The 13,334-nt window shown below is 38.8% G+C and overlaps 2 protein-coding genes across 2 annotated transcripts; both read left to right on the forward strand.

Moving 5' to 3' along the window:
* The first annotated feature begins 3,179 nt into the window (after positions 1–3,179).
* On the forward strand, positions 3,180–3,494 carry LOC126184005 (translation initiation factor IF-2-like). The gene has a single exon (XM_049926357.1). The coding sequence runs from the start codon at positions 3,180–3,182 to the stop codon at positions 3,492–3,494; it is 315 nt and encodes a 104-aa protein (XP_049782314.1).
* A 6,194-nt stretch (positions 3,495–9,688) lies between these two features.
* Positions 9,689–10,780, forward strand: LOC126184006 (LWamide neuropeptides-like). The gene is made up of 3 exons (XM_049926358.1): positions 9,689–9,913; positions 9,971–10,489; positions 10,547–10,780. Exons 1-3 carry the CDS (start codon positions 9,689–9,691, stop codon positions 10,778–10,780), a joined length of 978 nt encoding a protein of 325 aa, XP_049782315.1.
* Positions 10,781–13,334: the final 2,554 nt, after the last annotated feature.

Below are 13,334 nucleotides of genomic sequence, written 5' to 3' on the forward strand. Positions count from 1 at the left end.
AACAACGAAAATATGGGAAAAACGCAAATATGGGAAAAACGCAAATATGGGAAAAACGCAAATATGGGAGAAGATAAACTTGAGGTACAACTTGACAAGAGGACAGAATCAGTTGAAAGGACATTGTCTGAACAGTCAAAGGTTCACGAAATACACTCCTGGAAATGGAAAAAAGAACACATTGACACCGGTGTGTCAGACCCACCATACTTGCTCCGGACACTGCGAGAAGGCTGTACAATCAATGATCACACGCACGGCACAGCGGACACACCAGGAACCGTGGTGTTGGCCGTCGAATGGCGCTACCTGCGCAGCATTTGTGCACCGCCGCCGTCAGTGTCAGCCAGTTTGCTGTGGCATACGGAGCTCCATCGCAGTCTTTAACACTGGTAGCATGCCGCGACAGCGTGGACGTGAACCATATGTGCAGTTGACGGACTTTGAGCGAGGGCGTATAGTGGGCATGCGTGAGGCCGGGTGGACGTACCGCCGAATTGCTCAACACGTGGGGCGTGAGGTCTCCACAGTACATCGATGTTGTCGCCAGTGGTCGGCGGAAGGTGCACGTGCCCGTCGACCTGGGACCGGACCGCAGCGACGCACGGATGCATGCCAAGACCGTAGGATCCTACGCAGTGCCGTAGGGGACCGCACCGCCACTTCCCAGCAAATTAGGGACACTGTTGCTCCTGGGGTATCGGCGAGGACCATTCGCAACCGTCTCTATGAAGCTGGGCTACGGTCCCGCACACCGTTAGGCCGTCTTCCGCTCACGCCCCAACATCGTGCAGCCCGCCTCCAGTTGTGTCGCGACAGGCGTGAATGGAGGGACGAATGGAGACGTGTCGTCTTCAGCGATGAGAGACGCTTCTGCCTTGGTGCCAATGATGGTCGTATGCGTGTTTGGCGACGTGCAGGTGAGCGCCACAATCAGGACTGCATACGACCGAGGCACACAGGGCCAACACCCGGCATCATGGTGTGGGGAGCGATCTCCTACACTGGCCGTACACCACTGGTGATCGTCGAGGGGACACTGAATAGTGCACTGTACATCCAAACCGTCATCGAACCCATCGTTCTACCATTCCTAGACCGGCAAGGGAACTTGCTGTTCCAACAGGACAATGCACGTCCGCATGTATCCCGTGCCACCCAACGTGCTCTAGAAGGTGTAAGTCAACTACCCTGACCAGCAAGGTCTCCGGATCTGTCCCCCATTGAGCTTGTTTGGGACTGGATGAAGCGTCGTCTCACGCGGTCTGCACGTCCAGCACGAACGCTGGTCCAACTGAGGCCCCAGGTGGAAATGGCATGGCAAGCCGTTCCACAGGACTACATCCAGCATCTCTACGATCGTCTCCATGGGAGAATAGCAGCCTGCATTGCTGCGAAAGGTGGATATACACTGTAGTAGTGCCGACATTGTGCACGCTCTGTTGCCTGTGTCTATGTGCCTGTGGTTCTGTCATTGTGATCATGTGATGTATCTGACCCCAGGAATGTGTCAATAAAGTTTCCCCTTCTTAGGACAATGAATTCACGGTGTTCTTATTTCAATTTCCAGGAGTGTATATCAGAAACGCATATATGGGAAAAACGCAAATATGGCAAAAACGCAAATATATTTCGAAAACGCAAATATGGGAAAAACGTAAATATGGGAAAAACGCAAATATAAGATAAACGCAAATGTGGGATAAACGCAAATATGGGATAAACGCAAATATGGGATAAACGCAATTATGGGATAAAGGCAAATATGCCAAAACGCAAATATGGAAAAACGCAAATATGGGAAAAACGCAGATATGGGAAAAACGCAATATGGGAATAACATAATATGGGAAAAACGCAGATATGGGAAAAACGCAGATATGGGAAAAACGCAGATATGGGAAAAACGCAAATATGGGAAAAACGCAAATATGGCAAAAGCTCAAATATGGCAAAAACGAAAATATGGCAAAAACGCAATAATGCCAAAAACGGAAATATGAAAAAAACGGAAATATGGCAAAAACGGAAATATGGCAAAAACGGAAATAATGCTAAAACGGAAATAAGGCTAAAACGGAAATATGGCAATAACGGAAATATGGTAAAGACGCAAATATGGCAGAAACGCCAATATGGCAAAAACGCAAATATGGCAAAAACGGAAACATGGGAAAAACGCAAACATGGGAAAAACGCAAACATGGGAAAAACCCAAACATGGGAAAAACGCAAACATGAGAAAAACGCAATCCTGGGAAAAACGCAAACATGGGAAAAACGCAAACCTGGGTAAAACGCAAACAGGGGAAAAACGCAAACCTGGGAAAAACGCAAACAGGGGAAAAACGCCTATACGAGAAAAACGCAAACAGGGGAAAAATTCACATATGGGAAAACGCACATTCGGGAAAAACGCAAATGCGGGAAAAACGCATGCCGGCTGGTGTGGCCGTGCGGTTAAAGGCGCTTCAGTCTGTAACCGCGTGACCGCTACGGTCGCAGGTTCGAATCCTGCCTCGGGCATGGACATGTGTGATGTGTAATTGGCTTTAATTAGTTCTAAGTTCTAGGCGACTGATGACCACAGAAGTTAAGTCGCATAGTGCTCAGAGCCATTTGAACCGTTTTTGAAAAATGCGCATGCGGAAAAAACGCACATGCGGGAAAAACGCACATGCGAGAACAACGCACATGCGCGGAAAACGCACATACGGGGAAAACGCTGATACGGGAAAAACGCAAATATGGGAAAAACGCAAATATGGAATAAATTCAAATATGGGATATACGCACATATGGGGTAATCGCAAATATGGGAAAAACGCTAATATGGGAAAAACGCACGTATGGGAAAAACGCAAATGTGGGAAAAACGCAAATATTTGAAAAACGCAAATATGGGAAAAACGCAAATATTTGAAAAACGCCAATATATGAAAAACGCAAATATGAGAAAATCGCAAATATGGGAAAAACGAAAATTTGGGAGAATATCAATTTGTATCATAACTTGGCAAGAGGCAAAAATAGGTTGGTAGGACATAATCAGGAGCATCGAAGGTTCACGTAATATTATAGAAACGCAAATATGGGGAAGACGCAATTATTGGGAAAGACGCAATTATGGGGAAAGACGCAAATATGGGGAAAGACTCAAATATGGGAAAAACGCAAATATGGGAGAAACGCAAATATGGCAAAAACACAAATATGGGAAAAACGCAAATATGAGAAAAACGCAAATATGGGAAAAACGCAAATATGGGGAAAGACGCAAATATGGGGAAAGGCACAAATATGGGGAAAGACGAAAATATGGGGAAAGACGCAAATATGGGGAAAAACGCAAATATAGGGAAAGACGCAAATATGGGGAAAGACGCAAATATGGCAAAAACGCAAATATGGGAAAAACGCAAATATGGCAAAAACGCAAATGTGGGAAATACGCAAATATGGCAAAAACGCAAATATGGTTAAAACGCAAATAAAGGAAAAACCCAAATATGGGAAAAACCAAAATATAGCTAACGCAAATATGGCAAAAACGCAAATATGGTTAAAACGCAAATAAAGGAAAAACCCAAATATGGGAAAAACCAAAATATAGCTAACGCAAAAATGGCAAAAACGCAAATATGGCAAAAACGCAAATATGGCAAAGAAGCAAATATGGCCAAAAAGCAAATATGACAAAAACGCGAATATGGCAAAAACGCGAATATGTCAAAAGTGCAAATATGGGAAAAACGCAAATATGGGAAAAACGCAAATATGGGAAAAACGCAAATATGGGAAAAACACAAATATGGGAAAAACGCAAATATGGGAAAAACGCAAATATGGGAGAAACGCAAAAATGGGAAGAATGCAAATATGTGAAAAACGCAAATATGGCAAAAACGCAAATATGGCAAAAACGCAAATATGGCAAAAACGCAAATATGGCAAAAACGCAAAAATTGCAAAAACGCAAATATGGCAAAAACGGAAATATGGCAAAAACGAAAATATGGCAAAAACTAAAATATGGCAAAAACGAAAATATGGCAAAAACGGAAATAAGGCAAAATCGGAAATAAGGCAAAAACGGAAATATGGCAAAAACGGAAATATGGCAAAGACACAAATATGGCAGAAACGCAAATATGGCAGAAACGCTAATATGGCAAAGACGCAAATATGGCAGAAACGCAAATATGGCAAAAACGCAAATATGGCAAAAACGAAAATATGGCAAAACGCAAATATGACAAATCGCAAATATGGGAAAAACGCAAATATGGGAAAAAATATGGCAAAACCGCAAATATTGGAAAAACGCACATATTGGAAAAACGCTAATATGGGAAAAACGCATATATGGGAAAAATGCAAATATGGGAGAAGATAAACTTGTGGTACAACTTGACAAGAGGAAGGAATCGGTTGGTAGGACATAGTCTGAATAGTCAAAGGTTCACGAAATATATGAGAAACGCAAATATGGGAAAAACGCAAATATGGGAAAAACGCAAATATGGGAAAGACGCAAATATGGGAAAAACGCAAATATGGGAAAAACGCAAATATGGGAAAAACGCAAATATGGGAAAACGCAAATATGGGAAAAACGCAAATATGGGAAAAACGAAAATATGTGAAAATCGCAAATATGGGAAAAACGCAAATATGGGGAAAACGCAAATATGGGAAAAACGCAAATACGGGAAAAACGCAAATATGGGAAAAACGCAAATATGGGAAAAACGCAAATATGGAAAAGACGCAAATATGGCAAAGATGCAAATATGGCAAAGACGCAAATATGGCGAAGGCGCAAATATGGCAAAGACACAAATATGGGAAAGACGCAAAAATGAGAAAGACGCAAAAATGGAAAGACGCAAAAATAGGAAAGACGCAAATATGGCAAAGACGCAAATATGGGAAAGACACAAATAAGGGAAAGACGCAAATATGGGAAAGACGCAAATATGGGAAAAACGCAAATATGGGAAAAACGCAAATATGTGAAAATCGCAAATATGGGAAAAACGCAATTATCGGAAAAACGCAAATATCGGAAAAACGCAAATATCGGAAAAACGCAAATATCGGAAAAACGCAAATATCGGAAAAACGCAAATATCGGAAAAAAGCAAATATTGGAAAAATGCAAATATGGGAGAACTTGACAACTTGACAACTTGACAACTTGACAAGAGGAAAGAATCGGTTGGTAGGACATAGTCTGAATAGTCAAAGGCTCACGAAATATATGAGAAACGCAAATATGAGAAAAACGCAAATATGGGAAAAAAGCAACTATGGAAAAAACGCAACTATCGCAAAAACGCAACTATGGCAAAAACGCAACTATGGCAAAAACACAACTATGGCAAAAACGTAACTTTGGCAAAAACGCAACTATGGCACAAACGGAAATATGGCACAAACGAAAATAAGGCGAAAGCGGAAATATGGCAAAAGCGGAAATATGGCAAAATCGTAAAAATGGCATAATCGGAAATATGGAAAAATCGGAAATATGGCAAAGGCGCAAATATGGCAGAAACGAAAATATGGCAAAAACGCAAATATGGCAAATACGCAAATATGGCAAATCGCGAATATGAGAAAAACGCAATTATGGCAAAAATGCAAAGGTGGCAAAAACGCAAAATGGGAAAAATTCAAATATGGGAAAAACGCAAATATGAGAAAAACGCAAATATCGGAAAAACGCAAATATGGGAAAAACGCAAATATGTGAAAAACGCAAATATCGGAAAAACACAAATATCGGAAAAACGCAAATATCGCAAAAACGCAAATATCGGAAAAACGCAAATATCGGAAAAAAGCAAATATTGGAAATACGCAAAAATGGGAAAAACGCAAAATTGAGAAAACCGCAAATATGGGAAAGACGCAAATACGGGAAAAACGCAAATATGGGAAAAACGCAAATATGGGAAAAACGCAAACATGGGAAAATCGCAAATATGGGAAAAACGCAAATATGAGAAAAACGCAAATATGGGAAACATGCAAATGTGGGAAAGACGCAAATATGGGAAAGACGAAAATATGGGAACAATGCAAATATAGGAACAATGCAAATAGGGGAAAAACGCAAATAGGGGAAAAACGCAAATATGGGAAAAACGCAAATATGGGAAAAACACAAATATGGGAAAAACGCAAAAATGGGAAAAACGCAAATATGGGGAAAACGCAAATATGGGAAAAACGCTAATATGGGAAAAACGCAAATATGGGAAAAACGCAAATATGGGAAAAACGCAAATATGGGAAAAATGCAAATATGGGAGAAGATAAACTTCTGGTACAACTTGACAAGAGGAAAGAATCGGTTGGTAGGTCATAGTCTGAATAGTCAAAGGCTCACGAAATATATGAGAAACGCAAACATGAGAAAAACGCAAGTATGGGAAAAAAGCAACTATGGCAAAAACGCAACTATCGCAAAAACGCAACTATGGCAAAAACGCAACTATGGCAAAGACGCAACTATGCCAAAAACACAACTATGGCAAAAACACAAGTATGGCAAAAACGGAACTATGGCAAACATGCAACTATGGGAAAAACGCAACTATGGAAAAACGCAACTATGGCAAAAACGCAACCATGGCAAAAACGCAACAATGGCACAAACGGAAATATGGCACAAATGGAAATATGGCAAAAGCAGAAATATGGTAAAATCGGAAATATGGCAAAATCGGAAATATGGGAATAACGCAAATATGGGAAAACATATGGCAAAAACGCAAATATTGGAAAAACGCAAATATTGGAAAAACGCAAATATGGGAAAAACGCAAATATGGGAAAAAAGCAAATATGGTAAAAACGCAAATATAGCAAATCGCAAATATGGCAAATCGCAAATATGGCATATCACAAGTATGGCAAATCGGAAATATGGGAAAAACGCAAATATGGGAAAACATATGGCAAAAACGCAAATATTGGAAAAACGCAAATATTGGAAAAACGCAATTATGGGAAAAACGCAAATATGGGAAAAAAGCAAATATGGGAAAAATGCAATTATGTGAGAAGATAAACTTGTGCTACAACATGACAAGAGGAAAGAATAGTTAGGTAGGACATAGTATGAATAGTCAAAGGTTCACGAAACATATGAGAAACGCAAATATGGGAAAAACGCAAATATGGGAAAAACGCAAATATGGGAAAAACCAAATATGGGAAAAACGCAAATATGAGAAAACGCAAATATGGGAAAAACGCAAATATGGGATAAACGCAAATTGGGAAAAACGCAAATATGGGAAAAACGCAAATATGGGAAAAACGCAAATATCGGATAACCGCAAATATGGCAAAGACGCAAATATGGCAAAGACGCAAATATGGAAAAAACGCAAATATGGGATAAACGCAATTATGGGAAAGACGCAAATATGGAAAAGACGCAAATATGGGAAACATGCAAATATGGGAAAGACGCAACGCAAATATGGGAAAAACGCAAATATGGGAAAGACGCAACGCAAATATGGGAAAAACCCAAATATGGGAAAAACGCAAATATGGGAAAAACGCAAATATGGAAAAACGCAAAATTGGGAAAAACGCAAATATGGCAAAAACGCAAATATGGCAAAAACGCAAATATGGCAAAAACGCAAATATGGCAAAAAAATGGCAAAAACAGAAATATGGCAAATACAGGAAATACGGCAAAAACGCAAATACGGCAAAAACGCATATACGGCAACAACGCAAATACGGCAAAAACGCAAATACGGCAAAAACGCAAATACAGCAAAAACGCAACTACGGCAATAACGCAACTACAGCAAAAACGCAACTACGGCAAAAACGCAACTATGGCAAAAACGGAACTATGGCAAAAACGCAACTACGGCAAAAACGCAACAACGGCAAAAACGCAACTACGGCAAAAACGCAACTACGCTAAAAACGCAACTACGGAAAAAACGTAACTACGGGAAAAACGCAAATACGGGAAAAACGCAAATACGGGAAAAACGCAAATATGGCAAAAACGCAAATCTGGCAAAAACGGAAATATGGCAAAAACGCAAATATGGGAAAGACGCAAATATGGGAAAGACGCAAATATGGCAAAAACGCAAATATGGCATAAAACGGAAATATGGGAAAAACGGAAATATGGCAAAAGCGGAAATATGGCAAAAGTGGAAATATGGCAAAATCGGAAATATGGCAAAATCGGAAATAAGGCAAATAGGCAAATATGGCAGAAACGCAAATATGGCAGATACGCAAATATGGCAGAAACGCAAATATTGCAAAAACGCAAATATCGCAAATCGCAAATATGGCAAATCGCAGATATGGCAAAACGCAAATATGGAAAATCGCAAATATGACAAATCGAAAATATGGCAAATCGCAAATATGGCAAATCGCAAAGATGGCAAATCGCAAATATGGGAAAAACGCAAATATGGGAAAAACGCAAATATGGGAAAGACGCAAATATGGAAAAAACGCAAATATGGCAAAAACGCATATATGGGAAAAACGCAATTATGGGAAAAACGCGAATATGGGAAAACCGCAAATATGGGACAACCGCAAATTTGGGAAAACCGCAAATATGGGAAAACTGCAATTATGGGAAAACCGCAAATATGGGAAAACCGCAAATATGAAAAATCCGCAAATATGGCATAGACGCAAATATGGCAAAGACGCAAATATGGGAAAAACGCAAATATGGGATAAACGCAAATATGGGAAAGACGCAAATATGGAAAAAACGCAAATATGGCAAAAACGCATATATGGGAAAAACGCAATTATCGGAAAAACGCGAATATGGGAAAACCGCAAATATGGGACAACCGCAAATTTGGGAAAACCGCAAATATGGGAAAACTGCAATTATGGGAAAACCGCAAATATGGGAAAACCGCAAATATGAAAAATCCGCAAATATGGCATAGACGCAAATATGGCAAAGACGCAAATATGGGAAAAACGCAAATATGGGATAAACGCAAATATGGGAAAAACGTAAATATGGGAAAAACCCAAATATGGGAAAAACGCAAATATGGGGAAAACGCAAATATGGCAAAAACGCAAATATGGCTAAAACGCAAATATGGCACAAACGGAAATATGGCAAAAACGCAATATATGGCAAAAACGCAAATATGGCAAAAACGCAAATATGGGAAAAACGCAAATATGGTAAAAACGCGAATATGGGAAAAACGCAAATATGGGATAAACGCAATTATGGGAAAACCGCAAATATGGGAAAACCGCAAATTTGGGAAAACCGCAAATATGGGAAAACCGCAAATATGGGAAAATCGCAAATATGGGAAAGCCACAAATATGAAAAAAACCGCAAAAATGGCATAGACGCAAATATGGCAAAGACGCAAATATGGCAAAAACGCAACTATAGCTAAATGCAACTATGGCAAAAATGCAAATACAGCAAAAACGCAAATGTGGAATAACGCAAATATGGGAAAAACGCAACTATGGGAAAAATGCAAATATGGGAGAAGATAAACTTGTGGTACAACTTGACAAGAGGAAAGAAATCGGTTGGTAGGACATAGTCTGAACAGTCAAAGGTTCACGAAATATATGAGAAACGCAAATATGGGCAAAACGCAAATATGGGCAAAACGCAAATATGGGAAAGACGCAAATATGGGAAAAACGCAAATATGGGAAAAACGCAAATATGGGAAAAACGGAAATATGGGGAAAACGCAAATATGAAAAAAACGCAAATATGGGAAAAACGCAAATATGGGAAAAACGCAAATATGGGAGAAACGCAAATACAGGAAAAACCCATATATGGCAAAAACGCAAATATGGGAAAAATGCAAAGATGGGAGAAGATAAACTTGTGGTACAACTTGACAAGAGGAAAGAATTGGTTTGTAGGACATAGTCTGAATAGTCAAAGGTTCACGAAATATATGAGAAACGCAAATATGGGCAAAACGCATATATGGGCAAAACGCAAATATGGGCAAAACGCAAATATTGGCAAAACGCAAATATGGGCAAAACGCAAATATGGGCAAAACGCAAATATGGGAAAAACGCAAATATGGGAAAAACGCAAATATGGGAAAAACACAAATATGGGAAAAACGCAAATATGGGAAAAACGCAAATATGGGCAAAACACAAATATGGGAAAAACGCAAATATGGGAAAAACGCAAGTATGGGAAAAACGCAAATATGGGAAAAACGCAAATATGGGAGAAACTCAGATGAAGGAAAAACCCAAATATGGCAAAAACGCTAATATGGACAAAACGCAAATAAGGCAAATCGCAAATATGACAAATCGCAAATATGGGAAAAACGCAAATATGGGAAAAAAATATGGCAAAACCGAAAATATTGAAAAAACGCAAATATGGGAAAAACGTAAATATGGGAAAAATGCAAATATGGGAGAAGATAAACTTGTGGTACAACTTGACAAGAGGAAAGAATCGGTTTGTAGGACATAGTCTGAATAATTAAAGATTCAAGAAATATACAAGAAACGCAAAAATGGGCAAAACGCAAATATTCGCAAAACGCAAATATGGGCAAATCGCAAATTTAGGCAAAACGCAAATATGGGCAAAACGCAAATATGGGCAGAACGCAAATATGGGCAAAACGTAAATATGGGCAAAACGCAAATATGGGAAAAACGCAAAATATGGGAAAAACGCAAAATATGGGAAAAACGCAAAATATGGGAAAAACACTAATATGGTAAAAACGCAAATATAGGAAAAACGCAAATATGGGAAAAACGCAAATATGGCAAAAACGCAAATATGGCAAAAACGCTAATATGGCAAAAACCAAATATGGGAAAAACGAAAATATGGGAAAAACGGAAATATCGGAAAAACGCAAAAACGGGAAAAACGCAAATATGGGAAAAACGCAAATATGGGAAAAACGAAAATATGGGAAGAACGCAAATATAGTTAAAACACAAATATAGGAAAAACCCAAATATGGCAAAAACGCCAAAATGGCAAAAACGCAAATATGGCAAAAACGCAAATATGGCAATAAAGCAAATATGCCAAAAACGCAAATATGGGAAAAATGCAAATATGGGAGAAGATAAACTTGTGTTACAACTTCACAGGAGTAAACAAATCGGTTGGTAGGACATAGTCAGAATAGTCAAAGGTTCACGAAATATATGAGAAACGCAAATACACGCAAAACGCAAATATGGGCTAAACGCAAATATGGGAAAGACGCAAATATGACAAAAACGCAAATATGGCAAAAACGCAAATATGGCAAAGACACAAATATGGCAAAGACACAAATATGGCAAAGAGGCAAATATGGGAAAGACGCAGATATGGGAAAAACGCAAATATGGGAGAAACGCAAATACGGGAAAAACGCAAATATGGGAAAAACGCAAATATGAGAAAAACGCAATTATGGGAAAAACGCAAATATGGGAAAAACCAAATATGGGAAAAACGCAAATATGGGAAAGGCGCAAATATCGGAAAAACGGAAATATCGGAAAAACGCAAAAATGGGAAATACGCAAATATGGGAAAAACGCAAATATGGGAAAATCGCAAATATGGGAAAAACGCAAATATGGGAAAAACGAAAATATGGGAAAAACGCCAATATGGGAAAAACGCCAATATGAAAAAAACCCAAATATGGGAAAAACGCAAATATGGGGAAAACGCAAATATGGGAAAAACGCAAATATGGGAAAAACGCAAATATGGGAGAAACTCAGATGTAGGAAAAACCCAAATATGGCAAAAACGCAAATATGGCAAAAACGAAAATATGGCAAAAACGCAAATAAGGCAAATCGCAAATATGACAAATCGCAAATATGGGAAAAACGCAAATATGGGAAAAAATATGGCAAAACCGAAAATATTGAAAAAACGCAAATATGGTAAAAACGCAAATATGGGAAAAATGCAAATATGGGAGAAGATATACTTGTGGTTCAACTAGACAAGAGGATAGAATCGGTTGGTAGGGCATGGTCTGAATAGTCAAAGGTTCACGAAATATATGAAAAACGCAAATATGGGAAAAACGCAAATATGGGAAAAACGCCAATATGGGAAAAACGCAAATATGGGAAAAACGCAAATATGGGAAAAACGCAAATATGGGAAAAACGCAAATATGGGAAAAACGCAAATAAAGTTAAAACGCAAATATGGCAAAAACGCAAATATGGCTAAAACGCAAATATGGCAAAAACGCAAATATGGCAATAAAGCAAATATGGCAAAAACGCAAATATGGGAAAATGCAAATATGGGAGAAGAGAAACTTGTGTTACAACTTGACAGGAGGAAAGAAATCGGTTGGTAGGACATAGTCTGAATAGTCAAAGGTTCACGAAATATATGAGAAACGCAAATATAGGCAAAACGCAAATATGGGCAAAACGTAAATATGGGAAAAACGCAAATATGGCAAAAACTCAAATATGGCAAAAACACAAATATGGCAAAGACACAAATATGCAAAGACACAAATATGGCAAAGAGGCAAATATGGGTATGACGCAGATATGGGAAAAACGCAAATATGGGAGAAACGCAAATACAGGAAAAACCCAAATATGGCAAAAACGCAAATATGGCAAAAACGCAAATATGGCAAAAACGCAAATAAGGCAAATCGCAAATGTGACAAAACGCAAATATGGGAAAAACGCAAATATAGGAAATGCAAATATGGGAGAAGATAAACTTGTGGTACAACTTGACAAGAGGAAAGAAATCGGTTGGTAGGACATAGTCTGAATAGTCAAAGGTTCAAGAAATATACAAGAAACGCAAATATGGGCAAAACGCAAATATGGGTAAAACGCAAATATGGGAAAGACGCAAATATGGGAAAAACGCAAATATGGGAGAAACGCAAATATGGGAAAAACGCAATTAATGGAAAAACGCAAATATGGGGAAAACGCAAATATTGGAAAAACGCAAATATGGGAAAAATGCAAATATGGGAAAAACGCAAATATGGGAGAAACGCAAATACAGGAAAAACCCAAATATGGCAAAAACGCAAATATGGCAAAAACGCAAATATGGCAAATCGCAAATGTGACAAATCGCAAATATGGGACAAACGCAAATACGGGAAAAAAATATGGCAAAACCGAAAATATTGGAAAAACGCTAATATGGGAAAAACGCAAATATGGGAAAAATGCAAATATGGGAGAAGATAAACTTGTGGTACAACTTGACAAGAGGAAAGAATTGGTTTGTAGGACATAGTCTGAATAGT

The sequence above is a fragment of the Schistocerca cancellata genome, chromosome 4, assembly GCF_023864275.1.
Source record: "Schistocerca cancellata isolate TAMUIC-IGC-003103 chromosome 4, iqSchCanc2.1, whole genome shotgun sequence".
Classification (NCBI taxonomy): domain Eukaryota; kingdom Metazoa; phylum Arthropoda; class Insecta; order Orthoptera; family Acrididae; genus Schistocerca; species Schistocerca cancellata.